General features: G+C 44.4%; 1 protein-coding gene across 2 annotated transcripts in view; it reads right to left on the reverse strand.

The window, feature by feature from the left end:
* Positions 1-25,096, reverse strand: part of USP32 (ubiquitin specific peptidase 32) — a 3,569,419-nt gene that overhangs the window by 278,944 nt on the left and 3,265,379 nt on the right. For both annotated transcript variants that reach the window (XM_069615070.1, XM_069615069.1), the window contains exon 29: positions 3,877-3,997. In XM_069615070.1, coding sequence (XP_069471171.1) covers positions 3,877-3,997 — 121 coding nt within the window. The remainder of the gene's footprint in view (positions 1-3,876; positions 3,998-25,096) is intronic.

Here is a 25,096-nt window from a genome sequence, read left to right on the forward strand (position 1 = left end):
AACTTGAAGGGTAAGGACTCCAACATTGATATGTCCACTTTCCTGCCATACTTACTAATTTTTGCCTAGACTCTTAGAATGTGGTTACATAAAAAAGAGAGCAATTGATGCTTATACCATTTAGTGCATAGATTAGTACTGAAAAGTATACAGCATATATGCAAAACATGTCTAGCAGTGAGAATGAAAGGAGATTTGTTTGATATGCCCCAGACAGGGAACCCTGCACATTATCATGGAGAGTAAGGAGAACGTAATTATAAGTGATTGATATGACACAGACATGTTTTTTTGTAAAAGATGTTTAGTAGCCCTTGCTGCCATTTGTGGGGTACACTTGACTTGCCCCACCTCATTAGAGTACCTGATTCAACCATCCAGATAGCTGCGCCAGACGGCTTTAATTTCAATATAGGAAATGTATTTATCAGCATTCCGAAATTGTTAATATTCCATGAGGTCAAATATGAGCTAATATCTATATAAATTGACAATTACTTATTGAAGAAATTAATATAATTACAAAAATGTTTACAACACCTGAATCGAGGTCATGCAGTTGTTTTTACAAGATGAATTATGTGTAAAATTGACAATACTTTGCAATACAAGTAATTATTTGCTTTTCTGAAATCCTTTTTGTAGATGTGATTGAAATATTGAATATGCCCCTGAAGAAGAGATGTATTTCTCGAAACACGTTGGGCCACTTGCGAAAAATTGAAAAATAAAACTACATATGAAGATTTTAAGGAATAATGTCTTGATGTTCATCATTGAGAATCATTAATTGTTTGCCTGTTTGAATTAAAATAATTGAAACATTTCTGTTATAAAACAACAAACTCATAGTGTGAACATAAGTCAACCTAAACTGTTTGGCTCATTCTTTGAGCTTGTGAAAGTGTGCAGGGGACGGGAGTTCTCCATTAGGAACTTATTCTGTTCACACTTGAATAGGAAGAGTGAGAATTCACCATTGGCTCGCTGTTCTCCAAAATTATATTATCAATGTTCTATACAGTTTGAGTCAAGCTTTTCTGTTCCTGTGTCATGGTGGAACAAAACACATATAATGCTTTGACAATAGTGGTCACATTTCCTTCCTCCGTGGAAGAGAGGGAACTAAATGGGTCATCATTTGCATCACCATATGGATTTTCAGTTATTTTTTCAAGGTCAGGAGATTTGGAGAGAATAAAACTATTCACATTGCTGCATTCTATAATGCCACTCTCTGGTATAATAAGCTCTTGTGGGCCAAGAGAATTGTGCAGAATAGAGTAGCATAGATTGAGGAGGGAATTGTTATTATCAATCCCTCCAAAGGCCACAGAATCATGTATTTATGACGACTGGTGTGAAGGGGAAGTAATCATATTAGCAAGAGGGCTCGCCGGGCAACCAGTTGACTTACTCCCTACCTGGAAAAAAGCTGTCATCTTTCCAGCCTTGACTTTTGTAATGCCATTTTCCTCTGGCAAATATGTCTGGGTAGCAACTACATAAGGCGGTACCAAATAATTAACAGATTTGTTTATTTCCCAAGGCACATTTGGGCTCTTTTGAACAAGCTCTATTTCGTAGGTGATAGGTTCTGGTTTTAGCCAGCAAAACTAGATAGGCAATCGATAGCCTCAATAGCTTCAGTAGCTTTAGTAATTCAGTGAAGAAAATAGCCAAGAGGTGGCACCATGGAGAAGATACAAAAATAAGCAACCCTACTAGTCGGCTTACGGGACCTCCAAGTGCCTATATCACACAGCCACCAGCCACGGAGTAATTTTTCCCCCACCATGAGCAAATCCACCAGCAGCAGGTCAAGATCAAGAATCCAGACCCCACTCATGCACAGGTATCACAATTATTAAGTGCACCAGTGCTCAAATCAGCATGCTCACCACGTTCTCCTTATAATGTGCTGACAACAGTAGAGCATATACCTCCTCCTAGACGGCCAGTCAGGTTTAGCCAGTGGAGGTAGTTAAACAGGTGGTGGAAGTAGGTAATCAACAAGCCCACACACCCATTTACCTGCTGCCTAGCCTGCGAGGAGGTTTGGTGCCATGTTCCAGGCTCTCGCGGAAACAACATTCACACACACAGCACCCCTAGACTCGCAGGGGTATCAGGGTCCCGTCACAGCTCTGCTCAGCACTCTGGACACGCTACACTCCTTCGAGGCTTCGCTGTACGGGGAGAACGCTGAGTAAATACTAGAGAAGCGAACCCAAAAGCGCGGCAACCATCGTAGAGTATGTGTCAATCCACACTCATTGAGGTCTCTATTTGCTTATTTCAGAGGACCCCCAAAGCAGGGCTCGTTCTTCACTATCCCCACATGTTATGCAGTTTTTGCAGGGACTATCTAACCAGTTTCCCCCCATTCAAGTTTACTGTTCTGCATGGCATCTGAACCTTGTCTTCACAATCCAAGTGGTGGCTCTGTTTAAGCCTTTACCTACCTTTTCCTTGAGACTGCTCTCCTTTAAGGAGATTTTCCTGCTTGCTAATACCTCCATCAGATGGGTGAGTAAGCTCCAGGCTGTTAAACCTCTGTACCTTGTTTACTCCAAGGAGAAGATTATTCTGAGGGTGCCAAGGAGAAGATTACTCGGAGGGTGAGACTAATTTTCGGTTCCAGGGACGTGTCAGACTTTCATCTCTCACAGACAATTCATCTTCTGTTTTCTCCTTTCGGTCTCACCCTTCCAAGGCAAAGGAGCAGTTTCACTGCCTTAAACTCAAGAGGGTTCTCAGTTATTATGCCTTTTAGAAAAAGGGATACTCTTTGTGAGTAATGCTTGTACCTGTGCAGGCAGGTATGTTACTAAGCAGACCCGCTCTGTGTGGATTGTCCTCTGTATATCAGAGTGTTTTAGTGTGGCTGGGAACAATGTGTTGGATGGCTTCAGTGCCTATTCAACCAGAGGTCTAGTAGCTACCTGTGCTCTGCAAAGAGGTGCCCAGGTGTTGGCATCTGTCAGGCATCTACATGAGCTTCCCTGCACACATGTGCCAGGCATTAATGTCTGAATTCATTTTCAGTACTGGATGCTCATTTTGTTCAATGGGCCCCTCCAGAGCTTCCTGATGTAGCTGATGAATGCAAAAGTAACATGGCTTCTGACCTTTGCTTAATGTTGCTCACCACAGTGACATGAATTGTTCCAAAATTAGCCAATTACTGTATGCACGATAAGCTTTGAGTCCAATACCATCAACTGGGGGCTACCATGCTGGACAACTTCAATACAGTGAGAAAATCAAAATGTTATTGAACAGGATGCTACCTTGAGAACTACCCAGATGTTAAGAAACACGGTCTTCGGTGATGCCATTTCTCATTTTTTGTATTTTCTCAGTGTGTCACTTGTTGGAGAAAATATGCCCAGACATGGATCTTGACAGTGCAATACATAGGAGATTCAAGTTGCACCCTAAAGATTTGGGTCAATAATGCCAAAACAAACCTGAGGTCTTTGTGTTTATGCAGGAAGGGGAACGTGGCCTAGCAGCTGTTCTGGAATACCTCTTAAGTTGTGGATTCAGGGGGATTCCCATAGGGCGAGTCACTTTCTGTAAAGGCGCAAAGGACTAATAGTGATGGAATGGAATTTCACCAAAAGGAATTCCTAGTGGTTGGAAATCATTAACCAATTCATTTTCAGCCATGATAGTTTGGTTTTGCCATAATGCATGCATCAAACAACTAATTATATCCATTTTGTAAAAAAAGAAAAACACAAAGTCACATCTATTAATGCCCTTTTCAAGTCTGAAAGACACTAGACAAACTAAATTAACGTTTCGTTTTCAATTTATTTGAAATCCAGCAATCTTGAGTGCTTGCAGAGCATCAGCGTTAATTCTTACCCGTTCTTGAGATGTCTGGTAACGAAGATGCAAGGCAGTGGGATCCCAGTCCACAGCTATGCAGGCATTTCCAATATATGCCAGATCCTCAGCACAATCAATTTTACAGCCTCTACAAAATCTAAATTGAAAAAAAAATAATTCAGTTCCAAAATGTAGAGTACTAGCATAAGTGTTTTGCTGCTATATAATCTGGATTTGCTCCACTGTGCAAAAAACCTGGATCTAGATAAAGCCACTTTATAATGTTCTCTATTATTATTGGTAATGTCAAAATTCTTCAGCGAGCTGGAAACGGTCAGCCATAGATTTGAGAGAATCAGAGCAAGCCTTTCGATGAAACTACCACATGCGAATTGGAGCTTGTTGAGTGTAACTAAGAAAATAAAGAATTGGTCTGTACACCAATTTACTTTTACAGACATTCAATCCCGGGACTTGTGGCATCAAACCCAAAGCACAATGAATATGGGGGCCCTGGACAGAAGAGACCAAATATGATATCTATGTGCTCTAGACCTTAGATCCAAAATGTTTCAACTTTACTACAAGACCAAAACATATGAACAGTTCCACTCACTGTGACAAAAAACTAATTTTAAGCCTGTGGAAAAGTCCTCTTATGAGGACTAGATTAATAGTTTGATTACTCCTTCTGCAAGGGAAAAGATAGGGACTGTGGAGAAATTTGTGATGCTTTTATTGAATTATATGGTTGATATAGAGCCAAAACTGTTTTCTTCCTCTGCCCTTTCCCCTTTGTATGCATTGCTGTATATAAATTGTTTAAATAATAATGTTGTTATATTAAACATGGAAATAAATATGTTTAACAAAATAAAATGGCATTGTTAACCCAGCAGAGTAGCACATCAAATATAATGCTGTAACTTAAAGCCCCATCCTAACATGTATGTTATTCCACACAGAGAGCGCTAGGAAGAAACATAACAAAATGTTCTATATACGGAATCCTGCATGCACACTTGTCAATGTAAAGTGGGGATTTTGAAGGGGAACCATCTACAATGTGATTTGTGCAAAAGTGGTTAATGTTAGGATGAATAAGAGTAGTTTTAGAAAAGTGACATTTTCATTTGTATTAAATTATCAACAAGTGAATTTGTCAATTGTACTTCACTTGAGGACCAAAAGCTGTATTTTCAAAGAAAGCAACGTCTAGCCAGAAATATCTTTAGAGTGGCATAGGACATTTTAGCCAAGCCACACATTCCATTCTGCAGGATTGCTTCGTCTGGTCGGGGGAGCCGCTGCCCCTCCCAGACACTGTCAACAAACCGTCTGTGCCTGGATCGCAGAGAAGATGTGTTGTGGGCATGTGGACACCCCTCCCACAGAACCACAACAAAGTCGACGGAGACTCAAGTAAGTCTTGAGGGGGGTGGAGGGGAGGGGAAGGAGGGGCACGCAACCCAGTGCACTGCACCACCACCATTGTCAAAGCGTTACAGTGTGCTGAGCTGCCGAGAGCTGGCACAACAACATTGTAAATGATTGAGTCTAGAGTAGACCCACTGAAGGGAAGATAGTATCAGACACCTCTCTCACTGAAACAGACCTGACCTCACGGCACTGGTGACAGTAGTGTCTAGATTGAGAGATCCAGAGCTCCAGATGCCTGCAGAGTGATTGTGTTCACTGAGGTACGTGCCACAACCCCGAAACAGGACTCACATGAGATGCACCACTAATCTCTCACGGTAAGACCAGCACTCGGTGAGAAGCCCCATTAAAACTGAAGTGAGAGTAATAGAAGGAAAGTGGGGAAGGAAAGCACATCCTAGCTTTACCTCGGGGCCGCTGCGACTCATATCACTTGCAAAGGACGATACCCATACACACTGGACATCAGCACAAACGGACCACCAGGGAACATCAAACCACCCCTCCATGAGAATGGTGGTACCACTCAGAGCTTTGGAGTGAAAGTGCTGTCAGGCGGACGGAAGGAGTGGGCATTTTGCTGGATCGCTGCTCCAGGACTGTATGGCATAAGTAAAAACCTAGCTCTGGCTAACCAACTCCAAGGGGGCGTTCCTGGAACCGGAGTCGAGGGGGACATAGGACAGCCTGCAGGAGACATCTGATGAATACAAAAGAGGATATACGCAGGAACAGAGTATCGGCGGGCATAGCGTATCCGCTTCATATAGAACCCAGAGCTATGAAGATGAACAAGTCCGGCAAGGGGGGGGGGAACAGCAGTTCAAGCTGCATCTTGAGGGTTGATCTAACCCATGCCATTACCATCGGAGGCCTCCTACCATCACTGGGCACTAGCGCAAGTAAAATATAGGGACAAATCAACCTCTTCCCCAGGTAACCAGTTAAGCAGTGGTCAGGCCGAGAGCGCAGGAGCGGCTGGACTGTCAGATAGGCAACGAAGGAGGACGCGACACCAGCTTGCTGCTCTTCAATGACTAAAAGGGGAAAAAGGACAAGTCCTAACAGCACCTCATGGATGCTATAAGTCACATCATCTGGATTATGAACACCCACAAGCACTGCACACTGGCATAGACAAACCCACGGGGAGTCCCAGACACCACCCCCACGCGACCAGGGGCTCTAGTGAGAACATTGGAGTGGAAGAGGTGCTTGGCAAGGCATAAAGGTGGGCACTATATCAGACTACTACTTCAGGACAGCACCACATTGGGTGAACCCTCATCTGTTTGACAATTCTGATCCTGGTACCAGAAGAACAGGGGCCAGGAGAGTCCCCATAGACGACATCTGTAGGATACAAAAGTGACAAGTGCAGGGAGAGCGCAACACCTGATCATAGCATATCCATCCTGCACAGTTTGCAAAACAACAGATGTCGAAGTCTGGCAAAGGGGGTAAACAGCAGTCCAAACTGCACTTTGACACACCCTCCCAAGCTAAAAATACCAAATCAATGGAGGAAGTCCCAGAAGATCAGAGCCAGAAGGCGCCACAGGACCCGGCAGTGGCATTTCAAGACATTAAGGTGCTGTTCACCCAGCTGCAAACCATCATACAGTCCCTTGACACTCTGACTTGCAAAGTCGACCACATGCAAGTCTGCATGGATAAACACGGTGAAAGACTACATGAGGTGGAAGGAAGAGTGTCCAGAGTGGAGGACGAGTCCGCAACGGTGGCCAGTGAGATGACACGGGTGAGACAGGCACTGAAGGAGCTCACCGAGAAACAGGACGATCTAGAATCCAGATCACTAAGGAATAATATTACAATAATCGGAATCCTGGAGTTGGCGCAGCAGAGAAACATGGAACCTCTTGTGGAGGAGATACTGCGGGAAGCACTGGGGCCAGAGGAATTTTCAGCGGCATATATAGTTGAAAGGGCACACCGGATACCCAGTGGAAAGAGGCCGTTCCCAGGTGCGCCACCCGGCCCGATCATAACCCTGCATGTTGAATTACCGTAACAGAGACGTCGCCCTCCGTAAAGCTCGAGAGAAGGGGACGGTGACATACAAAGGAGACACAATCAAACTCTTTCTGGATTTCTCGGACAAAGTGGAAACATCTAGAAGGATGTACACCAAAGTAAGGGATAGGGGCATCCGCTATGCCATGTTGTTCCTCTGTACCACACAGATTCACTTGGTAGCTGTGGCTGAGCAGTCAGACTTCCCTCAAGAAGAGTTAGGCAATATGCAGAGTATACACAATAGGTACAGAGACACAGTAGCACAAACAAACACTGACCAGAGCTTTGTTGTAAAAGTATATAATTATTTATTTAAAAACACACTTGGGATTTACACTAGCAGAAACGAGGTAAGTAAATTCAACACACAGTCACTATCATATATATACAACCCTATTCACTTATTAGACAAGTCTCAGTGAGAAACACCACTTATTTTCAGACAGAGGTGAGCGCTTAACATAAGATGACACTCTAATATGTTGTAAAGAAAGGGAGGGAAAAAGGCAGAGTTAAAGAAGCACACAGTTTCAATACTTTTTCAAAGAACCACAGTAAGGCAGGATAGGCAGAGTTCTATTGGAGAGCAGGGAAGTCAATTGCAAGGCCCACTCTTGGAGAGAGCAAACAGAAGGGGTCCAGGTTAACCAGGGGGTTATGCCCAAAGAGTCTTTGTAGATAGTTCACACAAAAAGGATGAAATTAAAGTCAGGAAACGTTAGCGAGGCTGTCCCAGGCAAGCCCAGGTTAGAAAGTCGAGGCTTAACTGTCATCCCGAACGATCTGTCGCAAGGGAAGCCAGGCGGGACACAGTACCTTAAGTGAGAAGGAAGCTCCAGCGGGGGCAGTTGTTCCTGGCAGCAGGTGCAAGTCGATGTTTCGTCCAGAGGAAGAAGAGATCTCGCCGTGGAGGAAAGATGAAGGTCGTTGCACTGCCAGGGAAGAAACCAGCCGCGGAGTACTCCGGTTAAAAGGCACTACCCTTCTCTTCGCGGTAGTGGTAAACCGTGGTATTCCGGTTGCCGGGGTGCTTGGCACGGGCAAGGCGGCCACGAGATGCTGCAGGAAGGTGAAAAGAAGGCAAAACTGGTTATCCCCACCAGTCAAAGGAAGAAGACTCTCCGGACTGGAGATCTCCTCTGTCGTCGGGAAAAGTGGTGAGACGGTTCAGCAGGGCTCCACTGGTGGTGTCGTCGTTGCAGGTCGGCTCAGCTTCTCCCTCCTCGGATTCTTAGGTCCTGTGGCGACTTCTGAAGTTCCAGTCCCCAAAGCCCTGCTTTTATGCAGCACACCCCCATTCACTCAGCCTAGTTGTCAATCAAACATGCTAAGTGGTGAGCCGGCCGGCTCACCACTTGGGCCAATCACACAAGCGTGCGACTTGAGTTACCAAGGTAACTCAGTCCAGGGTGCCTAAACCCCCTCCCACACCCCCTGTGGTACCCAGACAGAGTGGCACCACTTTTGGAGGCTTCTGTGGAAAAGCCCGCCAAAAAGTGGAACAAAGGGCTCGACTTGGGTTGGAGTCACAGAAGAGAACACAAACGCCATTTTAGAATCGAGTTCTGGCAAAAAATACCAACCGGTGAATTAATATTAAATAAATAAACCTGTGGTATGTTCGAGGCTATAAGAATGAAATAATTAAAGTTGGTAGCCTCGAACAATGGGAAAATCCCATAGAGATATATTAGCGGTCGAATATAAAAAGTAGTATCCACTGCCACCAGCCAAAACTCGATCAGGGGGGACGGAGACGTGCCCCCTCGAACAACAGACCCCGGGGCAATCGAATTGCCCCGACCAGTACATCCACAATATGATGGTTTGTACTGGTTTCTGTTCATAATTTGGGACTAGTAAAGCCAATGGTGACTTTACATGCCCTGGGAGAAAGTAGTCAGTCCCAGGGTATGGAGTGTATGCTGGGGGGTCGCTATGACACCCCTGGGTTACGGCACAGAGGGTGCTGTGTAACCCACATCAAAAAAAACACATGAGACCCTATGGAGTAAAAGACCCCATAGCCCATCAAACACATGGAAAGTTAAAGGAACACCTCAAATCATGTCTAAGAGTGGGAGCAAAAGAATCTCACTCTTAGAAGGAGAGAAAGAAATAAACCCCAAACATCCAGCAAAGCTGCTGGGGGACTCACTAGGTTTGGGAAATTAGCCTTACAGAGAATTCTCCCTAACACTCGCCCCCCCAGACTAAGGGACAGGAGGATTTAATCCACTCCTGGATGAACCTCATACCTCTAGTCGATGACATACATCCTAGAGAGTCCATCAGCATTTTGATGGTGACACCCTGACCTGTGCTCAATGGTGAAATCAAACCCTTGCTGGCAGATAGACCATCTCAATAGTTTTGGATTTTCTCCCTTCATTTGCATTAACCATCTCAAGGGTTGGTGGTCAGTCTGAATGACAAAAGTAGAACCACCGATCAAGCACTGCAAGTACTGTTTGCTGGGGAAGCACTCTCGTCTGGGGACCGCCGCGTTTTTGGGAGACTCATTGTTTGAGTTGGGACCTGGACTGTGAACCGACTGCAAGCTCACATTGCCGAGCCGTCTTGAGTGTGAGGAGAGGACGTCTATTTTGGTTACACCAACTTGCCTGACCTGCAGAAACAAAAGAAGGTGACTGTTGTGCCCGTTGTGCAGCTCTCAAGTGTTGTGCTCGTTGTGCCTATTGCGCACGTTGTACTATAACTTAATTAGCATTGTGCTGATTTTTTTTTTTCTTCTTTAATTTGTTCATAATTTGTTCAAGGGCGACCAGAGTGTGGGGACTCCGCCCTCCCCCCGCGCGTGGTGCTCTCCCTGGGAGGAGGAGCATAAAAACACAGGCACCAGCGCACCCGCGCGCGCACCGATCAAGCACTGCAAGTACTGTTTGCTGTTCGCGGTGCGCGGCGCTGGGGCGTGTGTAAACAGGTAAATACAGTGAATTGTAGTTCTGAGTAGTTTGGATCCAACTTAATTTGGACTTACTGTCCGGTCATACGCTCACTTGGCTGTGGTGTTATACAGTCATCAGTAGGGGCGTTCTATTTTTTCATATTGTTAAAGCTACAGGATATGTAATTGGGATGTTAGAAAGGCACGTATGTGTTGATGTTTATGTTGGAAACCTGTTGTGAATCATAAGGGGAAAGGAACAATACTACAAATAGTTAGTGGTAGCAAGTGCTACTCCCAAGGCTGTTCTGTATTTCACACAGCAGAGCATGGTAGGAATCCTACGGAGTGGGACAATTCCTATGCTGGGTGGGGACTTAATAAAAAAAAAAACAATAAACAAGGAGAAAAACCCACCCCTATTGCCTGTGGAACCTTTGTATTCCCAAACCAACCACATACCCCTAATCCCTCGACAACTGTATTATTTGACGGGACAATGAGTACCGCCGGACTAAAAGAAAAATTGAGAGATGAGGCGGCTGCAAAGTGGGAGCTGAGCAACATCGAGTTCCCCCCGCTTCCAAATCCGGGGGGAACCCCTCCAAGAGTCTATAGGGAAGAAGCGATTAGCCAAGCCAACCCTGAGGCTATTAAGTATATGAATGGCCTTGACCCCCCGGTAAAACCTTCTGTGTTAAATCTGGACAACTCCCCACCAGGTATACCACAACAGGATACATCACTCCTTGCTCCAGTGATTTGAGCTGAACAGCTACAAATACTCCTGACTCAAGCCCCGGGAATAAATCTGATAGTCCCTCCACATTACTGAATGTAATGGAGAAGGAGGAGGCCCAGAACAAAGAACCAAATCAGGAGAGAGACTACCCATATGTGCATGTTATATCTCGTAGAGAGAAGAAAATGAGAGCAAGGGCACTCAAAAGAAGGGCAAAGAGCGAGGGAGCAATGAAAGAAATGCAAATTAAGAAAACTCAAAACCAACCGGCTACAAAAATAAAAAATTCCACCTCTAACATCAAAGACATCTGTGCCCTCTCGGGGGAAGAGGGAATCCTCGACTTTACCCAACTAAATGAAGAAAGCAAGATGGCCCTCGAAGTAAAGGTAGTCTTAGGAACCCCGCCGATCGGGTGGGAGTGAAACCATTCGAAATCAATTATGGTAGACTCTTTGAGGCCTGAGTTTGGGGAAGCTACAAACACCCTATCAAAAGCTATGAATCATAAAGGGAAAACTACCAAATCCGCAAAAAAAAAAAAGTGATGTTTCCAAAAATAATAAGAACGAAATAATAACAGTAAATTCGAATAAAACGGAAACAAGTAAAGACAAACGAAGTATTCAACAATTCTTTAATACCAAAATTAAAGATAGGACCCCGTGTGTAAATGAAACAACGGATAAAGGGGAAAGTGTAAAAATGGCTTTGGTTACGGAGATAGAGACTCCATGTACCTTGGATATGAAAGAGGGGAGTGAAGATAGAAGTGCAACTGATGGGGGAGAGACAAATGTAAAGGTGCATCCCCTGGCCCCTAGCGAGGATATAAAAAACTTGGTGCAGGAAGCTCTTGTCAAACTTCTCCAGCATACATCTAATCACGGTACTTCCTTATCGAGCATGTTGCCACAGCTGATAATAACAGGTAATCCTGTTATGGATAGAGAAGTAAGTAAACCTCAAATCTCCCAGGAAGAAACATCTGGGGAAATGGAAACGGTATCTGATACAGCAACAAAACAGGAAGTGAAGCCAGAAAGGACTCCAGCGTCTGCGCCTAAGCCGGACAAGAATGGTCAGGGGGAGGTACCTTCGGTTTCGGAGATAAGGACTTTGAGGACAGAATCAGAGAAAAATTTGATTTGTGCACTCAGGATAAAGACAGGGAAAGAGCAAATGACTCCAATAATGAGCCCGACAACCCACCTGTGATTCGAGGGGGGGTAGGGGAGGACATGGTAGACAAATGAAGTGGGAAGAACCTAACATTATGTCTCAAGAGGTAGGGTTCGAAAACAATAGAGACTGGAGGGAACCAAAGCTCATTGAAGATCCTAGCGTGATGCTGAACTTTGTACTTACAGTTGGGGGGCCGCCATCTCTACACCGAGGGAGAATTCTCTCCTTGTTTAACGAAATTCCACGTCTCTCTTTAATAACTTCAGGGGACATCAAGCTTATAGATTTTATCCACCCTACAAGATTGTATTTCATTCAATGGTAACCTATGAACTTGTTTTGGTAGAAGGGTCAGCCCTACAACGATTTGGGTATGACATAGTTGATTTCAGTAAAGGTACAGAATCCGAGGTAGCCCGGGAAAAACTTGGTCATCCCTTAAGGCCATATGAGAATAACACAAATGAGGGTAACACCTTTCCGGGGAAAGTTCTAAATAATATGGCAGAACTCAAAATGTTGGCAGAGACCCTAAAGGAAGCTCTGGGGAAGATACAGGTATTGAAAAATTCCAACTAAAGCACTACTAGGTTGGACTTGCTGTCGTGGAATTCTCGAGGATCCCGTCCACTATTATATTCGGGTAAGGTCTGTACGGACCTGCTTAATTACTCCATATTAGCTATCCAGGAAACATGGGCAGTAAACAACATATCACTAGACGGATATACTATTTTCCAAGAACCAGCCCTTAAGCAACCATTGGGTAGACCCGTGGCGGGCCTATTAATTGCCATTAAAAACATCATTAATCTTGATATTATTAAGAATTTTCGGATAAATAGTGGCTGTATAGGGGTCCTTGTAAAGGTGGACGGGAAGGGTGCAGGGAAGCACCTACTAATCATCAATATATATTGGCAACCAGGAAGGGACCTAAAATCTGCTATTGACTCGATTGGCTCTATTATTGATGAATGGCTTGAAGTGGATAGTGAGTTACACTACATCCTATGCGGAGATTTCAATTCAGAAATTTGTATTGAAGAGGAAGGTGGTAGTGACCTGGGAGTATGTGTAAAAATAAAGGGTGGGTTTCGAGAAAATCTGCGCAAGGGAATCTATGGGCACACTTTCTCAGAGGTTGGGGGATGAGATGTGCAAATGGTTTGATGGAGGGATTGGGAGACATGTCACTACCCAAGGCTCCTTTCCCAGGGATCGCCTCACCTGGATCTTCACTGTGGCTGAGTACCTTCTGCCTCCTTCTCCGGTCCTTTGGAGGTTTCTCTTCTTCCCCTTCCTTCTTTAGAGATCCTTTCCCCTTCTTACGTTCAAAGAGATAGGGGCGGTCTCCTCCCGAGGCCACTTTGACCGTTAATAAAACAAACAGTCAAGTGAACCCTGGGGAGCCCGCTCCTTCAAACAGGGAAAAAGCCTGAAAGGCAGAAAAAACCCTGTGTAGCTGCAGATGACGATGGCCGGGTAGATTACAAGGTCCAGAGGCAGGTGAGGACTTTCAACAATGATCTTGGTTGTAACTCCAAAGGATAGCGGCACTGATGCAGGGTTTTTCTGGATGAAGGAGCCCGGGAAGGAGAGGTAAGGAAGAGTCGCTGAAGAGGATTTACGCAGTACACACGGAAGCGGACAAAGAAGGGTAAGCACGGGAATAGTACTACCGGAGAAACAGGTAAGATCAGAGAGAGCCAGAAGTCAGAACGAGAAAGAGCACAAGAGAGAATGAGTGAGTGAGTGAGTGAGAGCGAGAGAGCGCGAGTGAGTCTGAGTGAGAGAGAGAGTGAGAGAGAGAGTGAGAGAGAGTGAGAGAACGGAGATGTAGTGAAAGTAACCCCGAGCGGGTGGGAGCCGACAAGTCGGAACCCGGCCGCCGGGGAAGGCAGGTCTGCGGCAGCGCGAAGCAGATAGCAGAAACAGAACTAGACAAAGCCGGAAAACGTAAACAGAATGATATGCAAGGAAGGCAAAGGAAGAGAACCAAGGTCCGGCGAGCAGGATAGGGCAGCAGAGGAAATATATAGCAGCAAAAGGGGAAATGCTGAGACGGGAGGAAATCTAGGAAGGCACTGGTAAGGAACGATACAAAAGTTAGCGAAAGCGAGTTGCAACGCGACTCGCAGGGGGCGTGGCTTCCATATATGCCCGTAGCAAAAAAAAAGGCTAGACCGCTAACAGACAAGCCGTAGAGTCCTAATAGCGCCTCCATCTTGCCACTAGCTTCCATGGCCGCATCGGTGTGACAAGACACTACTACATGGTCAAGTGGGAAGTGGAGCTCCACTATAGACTATATTTTCGTCTGTATAAAAACCTTTGCTCTTATCGAGGGATTCACCCTGATTGATTCCATGGAAAGTGATCACAAGATGTTGACTGTTACAATGGCAATGATGGAAAGCGTGGGTAAGGACCCTGTTTACGATGTTCAGGTACTCCCTAACGCCCAACACAATAGAGTTGTGTGGCACAAGGCTAATATAGCCAAAATAAATACATATTTTCAGGAGGATTTTGATTGCTCTACTTTCGGGCACAAAAAATTATTGTTTACCCACAACTCTTTCTCGGGGTACGTCTCTTCTGCAATTCACTCAAAATTAAAGAAAAAAAATAATAAAATAGTTCTGAGGAGACAAGAGCCCCATAAACATGCATTTTCTGAAAAGATGCAATGCCTTAAAAAAAACGAAATCGCGAAATACGAGGCATACAAAGTGCACACAAACAAGGCCTAGTGAATATAGACTGGAGGGACTTAAATCGTGCAAAAAATAAATGGAAAACAAAAGTCAAATGTTTAAGAGCTCAATTATATCAGGAGGACGCTACAGATATGTTGTCATCTCTTGAGGAAGTGAATTCCCGCAGGTTCTGGACTTTAATTAATAAGACGGGGTATTCACAGAGTAAAGTCTTAACAACTTGCGTAAGTGAAGAGAAATGGGTAGGACATTTTGGAGTATTATACTCCACCCCAACCGGAACCGGGAATCCCCCGTCTTACATTGCAAATACCCCATGGAACATCACATTTGGGGTTAATGATGTTGAAAATAGAATCACCAGATGTGCATCCTCTAGGGCGCCGGGGCCGAATCGGCTTAGTAACAATGTCATGAAAGACAACCCCAGACTATGGGCTAAAATGTTATTTCTGTTACACAAAGACGTTATTCGCCCGAGGAATCTGCCATCCAGTTGGAAAATGTTGTATATTATTCCCATATATAAAAAAGGGGACAGGTCTGTACCGGGTAGCTATAGGCCTATAGCCCTTTTAGACGTCGACTCGAAAATCTTTGCAGGAATTGTCCTGGAACATATCCGGATTGATAAATTTAAAATTTTATCACCGTATCAATTCGGATTCAGGAAGAATGTAGGCACTGATGCAGGAGGCCTAATAATTAATATTCTACAAAATACTGCATGGACTTCTGGCAACAGTTTATGTCGCATCTATTGACCTCACTACCGCATTTGACCTTGTAGACAGGTCAATTTTGTGGGCTAAACTGGACCTTTTGGGAATGCCGCCTCAGTTGCTATCGATTCTCTATCACATGCATGTAAACTCCAGTTTGAAAGTAAGACTTAGTGCCGAGGGAACCCTAACCCAGGAGATTCAGGTTACAAATGGCCTTAGGCAAGGGTGCATATATGCCCCTACCCTTTTCAATCTATACTTTTCAGATCTAGGCAACAACTTTGTAAATCTAAATGTCTTCTCACCGAAAATAGAAGGGTGTAAGCTAATGTGGACGGCTTATGCCGATGACGTTACCCTATTTGATCACACCCCGATTGGTTTACAGCGACTTTTATCAGCCTTTAGCAAATATATCCACTAAAATGCCTTAAAAATGAATCTCACTAAGACGGTAATAATATGTTTGTCGAGTAAGAAGAATTCCAAATACCCCTCTTGGTTTCTAAACCATGAAAAACTCTTAAGGTGTTCCTCTCTCAAATATCTTGGTTATCCCATATTTGGAAACAAAAAAAAAGCAAACCTAAGAGAGTACCTGGAAATGAAGACTAGAAATATGATTGTTCAAATCCGTAAAATGATTTGAAATATGGCAAGTTTTCCCTCCTACCTATCATTCGGTTATATAACAGCAAAATCGTAGCACAGTTGTGTTATGGACTGGAGTTGGTACCGTTCTGGTGTAGAAACGAGGTTGGGAAATATGAATCTAAACTGGTTAGATCCATGGTAAGTTGCCTTCCTAAATGTATCGCTATCGGGGCAATCAGGTATGAGCTAGGCCTTCACTCCTTGAGGAGTATTCTTGAATGGAGAAGATTATGTTTATATCGGAAACTGATGACGAGCCATGAAAGTACACTTTATTATATCTTGGGAAGGAACATCAAGAAAGGCGCTCCCTCCTCAATCTATTTGAACAAATTGATGGAGGAAGTTAACAACATACTTGACAACCTGGGAGTCTCAAGAGACCTCCTAATCAGTAATCCAATGAAAGTAAAATTACTACTAGCACATGCAGATTGGAATATTACCGTCGAAGAGATTCAGAAAACTAAGCTCTATCCTCAAATTATAAATGTCCATAAAAAGATTCGGTGAACCTGCTCCATATCTATTAAAATTTCCGAACAGAGATTGGAGGCAAGCATTTATGAGGTTTAGATTTAATGCCTTAGAAACAGGAGAAATTATGGACATCAGGCACAGCAATCATAAAGGCTTTTCCTTTTGTAAGTTTTGTAAACAAAAGGACAACGTGGAATCACTGTGCCACTGGCTGACGACTTGTGATGGGCTCAGAGAAGAGCGTATTGGGTATTTTAGTAAGTTTGTGCCCAATACTGATTGAGTTGATTTGGAGCTACTGTGGTGTGACATGTTACATGGGGAAAGAGTGACGCTACAGATTGCGGTGGTTAGGTTCCTGAAAGTGTGTTGTAACATGAGTAATATCACGAAACCATTTGGCACTTCAACATGATATATTCTTGCACTATTCCTCTGGGAAATCCAGGTCTGGGGGAATAATTTGAAAAAATGAGCCGAGATGAAGGGCAGAGAAATATCATTATTCATAGGAAATCTAAGTATCTTTTATACTTCTAAAATGGTTTTAGTATGATGAAGAATTGCATCATTTTTACTTTTTAATTATGTTGACACACTGTTATTAAGCAGAGGTGGGAAAATAATGTCAATACTGTTTTTGTATGTTATGTCTAAAATGTGATGAATGTTGATATAATATTATTAAGCAAAGGTTGGAATTAATGTCAATATTGTCCTGTATGTCATGTCTAAAATGTAATGAATGTCTATACCAAGCTTAGGCCGGTATTGTTTTAGCTGGAACCTAAGGATGTTTTTGTAAAAGTTACTTTGTAACTATAAATAAAAAAAAATAGAATTTTTTTTTAAAAAAGTAGAACAATACAAGTATGGCCTAAACTTCTTCAGTGCCCACACAATAGCAAAGCATTCTCTTTCGATTGTTGCCCACCTTGTCTCAGGATCTTTCAGTTTTCTACTGATGAAGCAAATGGGGTGCTCCCTACCCTTCTCATCCAGTTGGCTAAGGACTGCACCTATACCTACATTAGAAGAATCTGTCTGCACAACAAAAGTTTGGTGATAGTCAGGAGCTCTCAGTACTGGTGCTTGGCAAAGAGCTTTCTTCAGGTTTTCAAAGGCCTGATTGCATTCCTCATTCCATTTGACCTTCTTAGGGAATTTTGGAGAGGAGATCACATTTAGTGGAGAAGCTATGGTCCCATAGTTCTCAATGAAATTCCTATAATACCCAGTGAGGCCTAGAAAAGCTCTCACCTGGGTTTGAGTAGTAGGTGTTGTCCAATTTTGCACAGCTTCCTCATGCCCAAGGTAGACCACCTTACTCTGACCAATTTGGCATTTACTTGCCTTTATGGTGAGATTGGCCTGTCCAAGAGCCTGCAAAACATAACCTAAGTGGTTCACATGTTCTTCCCAGGTTTGGCTGAATACTGCAATGTCATCCAAGTATGCCATGCAGAAGTCCTCCATCCCATTCAGAACCTGGTTCACCATTCTTTGGAATGTAGCAGGTGCATTCTTCAATCCAAAAGGCATAACCATACATGGGTATAAGCCAACTGGGTAGAAAATGCAGTCTTCTCCTTCGCATTGTCTGTCAGGGCTATTTGCCAATAGCCTGACGTAAGCTCAAATGTGCTGAAGAACTTGGCTGAACCAAGTCTATCCACCAACTCATCTGTCCTTGGCAAAGGGTGGGCATCAGTCTTGGTGACTGCATTAAGAGCTCTATAGTCCACACAGAATCTCAATTCTTTGGATCCTGCCTTTGGTACTAACACAACTGGGCTAGACCATGGGCTAGTAGAGGGCTCTATTACCCCGAGATCAAGCATCTTCTTGACCTCCCCTTTGATGTGGGTCCTTAAATTTTCTGACATTCTATATCCTCTGCTTTTGACTGGCAGACAGTCACCAGTGAGTATATCATGCTGTCCCCAAGGGGTCAAGCCTGGTGAAAGTGAGAACAGAGAGGCAAACTGATTTAACATGGATATGCACTCTTCTTGTTGCTCAGGTGTCAGATGAAAAGAGATTTACTCCTTCAATCTTTACGTCCAAGGGTAAGCCTCTGAGGAGATCAGGTAGAGCTTCGCTCTCTTCTTCCTCTTCTGTTGAAGCTAGAAGCAAGTCTCCTACTTCAGGTCTGGAGACATACGCCTTTAGTCGGTTGGTGTGGAAAATTCTAGGAGCCTCGTTGGGATTGCACAAGTCCACCAGATAGTTCACCTCTACAAGTTTACCCACAACCTTGAAGGGTCACATCCATTTATCTTGCAAGGCCCTCTGCCTTGTTGGGATCATAACTAGAACTAGCTGGTCTTGAGTGAACTCAACCATGTTAGCCCTCTGGTCATGCCAATGCTTGACCAGGGCTTGTCCAGCCTTCAGGTTATCACTAGCTTCTGCCATCATTTGTGACATTCTCCTGCGGAGACCTTTCACATAGTCAGTCATTCTGACTGGCTTGGGGGAAGGAGCGCTCTCCAACCCCTCCTTGATCAGGGCCAATGGACCTCTTACCGGATGGACATAGAGAAGTTCAAAGGGAGAATAAACTACTCCCTCTTGAGGGACTTCTCTATAAGCAAAGAGAAGACATGGCAATAGAAGGTCCCACTTTCTTTTAAGGGGATCCTCTAAAGCACCTACCATGCTCTTCATGGTTCTGTTGAACCTTTCTACCAATCCATTTGTCTGAGGGTGGTAGGCGGTAGAGAACTTGTAAGTAACTCCACAGGTTTTCCACATGGCTTTCATGTAGTGGGACATAAAATGTGACCCCCTGTCAGAGATTACTTCCTTAGGAAACCCAACCCTGGTAAAAATACCAAGGAGGGCCTTAGCCACAGCCTGAGCTGTAACAGTCCTCATAGGAATTGCCTCAGGGTACCTAGTAGCATGGTCTACTACAACAAGGATAAACCTGTTGCCTGAGGAGGTTGGGGGATCAAGGGGACAAACAATGTCAATCCCTACCCTCTCAAATGGGACTCCCACAACTGGGAGAGGCACTAACGGTGCCACATTCTTGGACCCAACCTTACCAGAAGTCTGGCAGGCATGGCAGCTCTTGCAAAACTTATCTACCTCAGCCCCCATTTTTGGCCAATAAAAGTAGAGCGAGAGCCTTTCCTTGGTCTTCTTGAAACTCAAGTGACCAGCCAAAGGAATCTCATGGGCTAGTTGCAAGAACTGTTGTCTGTTTTCTTGAGGTACTACAAGCCGCTTGTAGTCTCCAGGTGCAGACTCTGTTGGTTCACTGTAGAAGGGGCCATTTTCCCAGTGCAACCTATACTTCCCAGGCTCTTGCCCATCAGCCTGAGAAGCTGCCTGTTGGCGAAGACCTTCCAGAGTTGGACATTCTCTCTGTCCCTTACTGAAGTCTGCCCTGTTGGGTCCACCTTCTGCTAGTAAAGACTGCAGCTCAGGATGGTCAACAGGATCCAGATCTCCAATGGGTTCTTGGCCTTCCACTAGCTCTTCTTCAGAGTCTAGTTCCACCATACAGGGTTGTACCTCCCTCTCAGCCTCAGCTGGAGGTGGAGTTACAGGTGTAACTTTGGAATACCTAGGGGAAGTCCTTGTTGGAAGCACTAGAGTGCTTGCTGTTGGCTGTTTCTTGGAAGTCTTGGGTTTACCCTTTGCTTCTTTTTGTTCAGTAATAGCAAGTTGTAACTCCAGTGGAGTAGGAGTGATATATTTCTTCATCATCTCCTTGGGAGTACCTCTCATGGTTCTCTCCCTTGCAGGTCTGGTGAGCTCCTGTAACCTTTTACTAGGAGGTCTGGGAGTATGTGACACTACTCCAAGAGTTTTTAGGTCATTACCCAACAGAACCCTTCCTGGTACCTCACTTTGTATGCTGACAGGTATCTTCACAGTCATGTCATTACACTGGATGAGAACTGGTAATTGGGGAAGCATCTGCACAGGCCCTCCAGCTAACTTGGTGAGGCATTTGGGTGACTTAGCAACAACCTCAGCCTGGAAAAACAATTTATCCACCACAGTTATGCTGGCCCCAGTGTCCCTAATGGCAGGGGTCTCCTGACCATTCACCTGGACACTATCCTTATAATACTCTTTGGTATTATCTGGGATAGAGTTATATAAATCTACATTCTGTTGTTCCCACAGACCCAGAGACACTAAAGAAACACTGGCTGAGACTCCAATGGGTTCATCAGCCAGCAGTAGAAAGTTTCCACTTGCCATTTGTACTTCCTCCTCTGGAGCGAAGGCTAAGGAGACAAGTTGGACCCCTGAAGGTTTACCCTTACATCTGGGATCTCCTTTCACATGGTCAGGCGAGCCACAAACAAAGCATTTACCAAATGCTTTCTGGAATGGTGGCTTGCTCTGACCTCCTTCTGGTTTACCACCAGAGCGTACACTACTATGATTTGGTTTCCCTTGTGGTTTACCCTTATTGTTCAGTTTGGGGCCCTCTTTGGGATTGGAAGTATTAGTATTCTCTTTGGAGTCCTTTTTTGGCTGATTCCCCTCATCCTTTTTCTGAGTTACCCCAGAGTCCTTGTGAGTGGCCCTGTTGGCAACCCACAAGTCAGCAGCCTTAGCTAGTTTCCTGGAATCTAATTCATTTGAATCAGCCAAGTGCTGTCTGAGCTCACGAGAGCAGGCATCATAAATTGACTCCAACAATACAAAATTCTTCATTCCTGTTAGGCAGAAACATGTGCAGTTCCCTCTGGGACCACTGCAAAAGATTTACGACTACAGGTGTTTGGCAGTAAACCTACTTGGTAGCAGTCTGTACCACACAGATTCACTTGGTAGCTGTGGCTGAGCAGTCAGACTTCCCTCAAGAAGATTTAGGCAGTATACAGAGTATTCACAATAGGTCAAAAGAACACAGTAGAACAAGTAAACACTGACCAGAGCTTGGTGTAAAAGAGGTATAATTATTTATTTAAAACCACATCTAGTAAAACAACACAGGCACTAATATTAAGCAGTTTAAAAACACGGTCACTAAAAGATATACACTCCCTTAAAAGAATATTAGACAATTCTTAAGTAAAGCCCCACTTATTTTCAGACAGCGGTGAGCGCTTAACGCAGATGGCACTCTAATAATTCATTTTAAAAAGGGAGAGAAAAGCAGAGTATAATTTGAAACAGATCCCAACACTTTCACAAGAACACAACAAGAGAGGGAGGCAAAGTAAAACCGTGAAGTTAGAGTTCAGAAGGCCAGATCCACTTTAAGAGGATCAGAACGAAATGTGTCCAAGGTCACACGGTTGAAGTGCACAAAAGTCTTGAAAAGGTTCAGAAAGAGTTGGACCAAAGAAAGGGACCAGTTAGATGGTGAAGGCGGCCAGCCCAGTCCAGAAGGTTAAGGGATTATTATTACCTTGTAGCAATCTTTAGAAAGGGAGGCCTGGCGGACACGGTACCTTAAAGTGGTGAGAATACTCCAGCGGGGGCAGTTGTTCCTGGCAGCGGATGCAAGTCGGTGCTTCGTCCGGGGGAAGAGAGGATCTCGTCGGGGAGGAAGACAGGAGTTCGTTGCACTGCCAGGGAAGAAACCAGCCGCAGAGTTCTCAGGTAAAAGGAGCGGTCCTTTTATTCGCTGTCCAGTGGTAAGTGGCTATCCGGTTGCCGGGGTGCTTGGCACGGGCAATTCGACCACAAGACGTCCTGGGGATGCAAGGAAAAGAAGGTAAACTGGTTGTGCCCACCAGTCAGGGGAAGAAGCCTCTCCAGCCGGGAGATCTCCTCTGTTGTCGGGAAGTGGTGAGTCGGTTCCGCAGGGCTCCGCCGGTGGTGTCGTCGTGGCAGGTCGGCTCAGCTTCTCCCTCGTCGGATTCTCAGGTCCTGTGGTGACTTCTGAAGTTCCAGTCCCCAAAGCCCCGCTTTTATGCAGCACACCCCCATTCACTCAGCCTAGCTGTCAATCAAACATGCTAAGTGGTGGGCCAATCACACAAGAGTGCGACTTGAGTTACCAAGGTAACTCAGTTCAGGGTGCCTAAACCCCCTCTCACACCCCCTGTGGTACCCAGACAGAGTGGCACCACTTTTGGAGGCTTGTGTGGAGAAGCCCGCCAAAATGTGGAACAAAGGGCTCGACTTGGGTTGGAGTCACAGAAGAGAACACAAACGCCATTTTAGAATTGAGTCCTGGCAAAAAATACCAACTGGTGAATTAATATTAAATAAATAAACCGGCAGTATGTTCGAGGCTATGAGAATTAAATAATTAAAGTTGGTAGCCTCGAACAATGGGAAAATCCCATAGGGATATATTCGCGGTCAAATATAAAAAGTAGCATCCACTGCCACCAGCCAAAACTCGATCAGGGGGGACGGAGACGTGCCCCCTCGACTAACAGACCCCGGGGCAATCGAATTGCCCCGACCAGTACGTCCACAATATGATGGTTTGTACCAGTTTCTGTTAATAATTTGGGACTAGTAAAGCCAATGGTGACTTTACATGCCTGGGAGACAGTAGTCAGTCCCAGGGTATGGAGTCTATGGTGGGGTGTCACTATGACACCCCTGTGTCACTGCACGGAGGGTGCTGTGTAACACACATAGTAAAACACATGAGACCCTATGGAGTAAAGGACCCCAAAGCCCATAAAACACATTAACAGTCAAAGGAACACCATAAATCATGTCCAAGAGTGGGAGAAAAAGAGTCTCACTCTTGGCAGGAGAAAAAAACAAACTCCAGAAATCCAGCAAAGCTGCTGGGGGACTCACTAGGTTAGGAAATTCAGCCTTAAGAGAGAATTCTCCCTAACAATTACCGCATAAGTGTTCACCTTGTAACATTTAATCCATCCCTCTAAGTTCTTCAAACTTTCACTCACCCAGGTAGGCCAAGGGGTACCATCATGCTTTTTGAGGGTCCTAAACCTCTTAAGGTACTGGTAAGGGGTTTTCCCAAATCTAGCTATCAAAGCTAGTTTCACATACTCATAATCTTCTTATCCTCCTCCCCCAACTCCATTAAAACATCAGTTGCAACAGGGGGGAGCCTAGAGAACAACCAGGAAAGTAACTCATTTCCTGTAATGTTCTGGAGCCCATGATTATATTCAAACAAACTCAACCAGTCCAACACATCCAACTTAGGTTCATACATACCCACCAACTGCTTAGGCATCCGGGGTCTTTTGGGACTGGAACTCCTAGAGGATTCGGAGAGAGAAGCACTTCCACAGACAATTTTTTCATTTCTAGCTCATGGTTGAGCTCCATTTCTCTGAGCCTCAGTTCCTGGTGCCGTTTTTCTGTTTGAGCATTAATTCTTTTGAATTCTAATTCAAGCTTCATTATTTCTAGTTCCATTTATTGAGGATTCAGTGTGGGACCTGTTAAGGGTCCAGTAGGTACAGCTGGTAGGGCAGGTAGAGGCCTAGGGGAGATCTCTCTATCATCTTCCACCTCCTCTTCTGCTTCTGACTCAAAGTTATCAATACTAACATTCATATCAATATCATTGCTGTTATCTACAGTTGCTGGAGTGGTAGGTTCCTCTGAACCACCATCCAGACTTTGGTTTGCTAACAACCTTTCTATTAGCTCCATTTTCTTGCCTTTAGTCAGGAGATTCTTATGCTTACAGAGAACTCTTAAACAATCAGCAGTTTTTGTAGCAAGGAACTCTTGACTATAACTTTCCATAGTTGACATGTTTTAGAAAATACTTCTTTTAGTGCTAAGCTTTGTGGTTAGTTGCACTAAGGTATCTTTAAGCACACTAAAATGTATACTCAATACAAATCCCACCGCTGTACACCAGAGTTAGGCAGAAACCTGTGCAGTTCCCTTAGGGACCACTGCAAGAGATTTAAGACTACAGGTGTTTGGCAGTAAACCCGCTTGGTAGCAGTCGGTACCACACAGATTCACTTGGTAGGTGTGGCTGAGCAGTCAGACTTCCCTCAAGAAGAGTTAGGCAGTATGCAGAGTATACACAATAGGTACAGAGACACAGTAGCACAAACAAACACTAACCAGAGCTTTGGTGTAAAAGTATATAATTATTTATTTAAAAACACACTTGAGATTTACACTAGCATAAACGAGGTAAGTAAATTCAACACACAGTCACTATCATATATATATATATATATATATATATATACACAGCCCTATTCACTTATTAGACAAGTCTTTGTGAGAAACACCACTTATTTTCAGACAGAGGTGAGCGCTTAACATAAGATGACACTCTAATAAGTTGTAAAGAAAGGGAGGGAAAAAGGCAGAGTTAAAGAAGCACATAGTTTCAATACTTTTTCAAAGAATCACAGTAAGGCAGGATAGGCAGAGTTCTACTGGAGAGCAGGGAAGTCAATTGCAAGGCCCA

The sequence above is a fragment of the Ambystoma mexicanum genome, chromosome 9, assembly GCF_040938575.1.
Source record: "Ambystoma mexicanum isolate Mex_15411 chromosome 9, UKY_AmexF1_1, whole genome shotgun sequence".
Classification (NCBI taxonomy): domain Eukaryota; kingdom Metazoa; phylum Chordata; class Amphibia; order Caudata; family Ambystomatidae; genus Ambystoma; species Ambystoma mexicanum.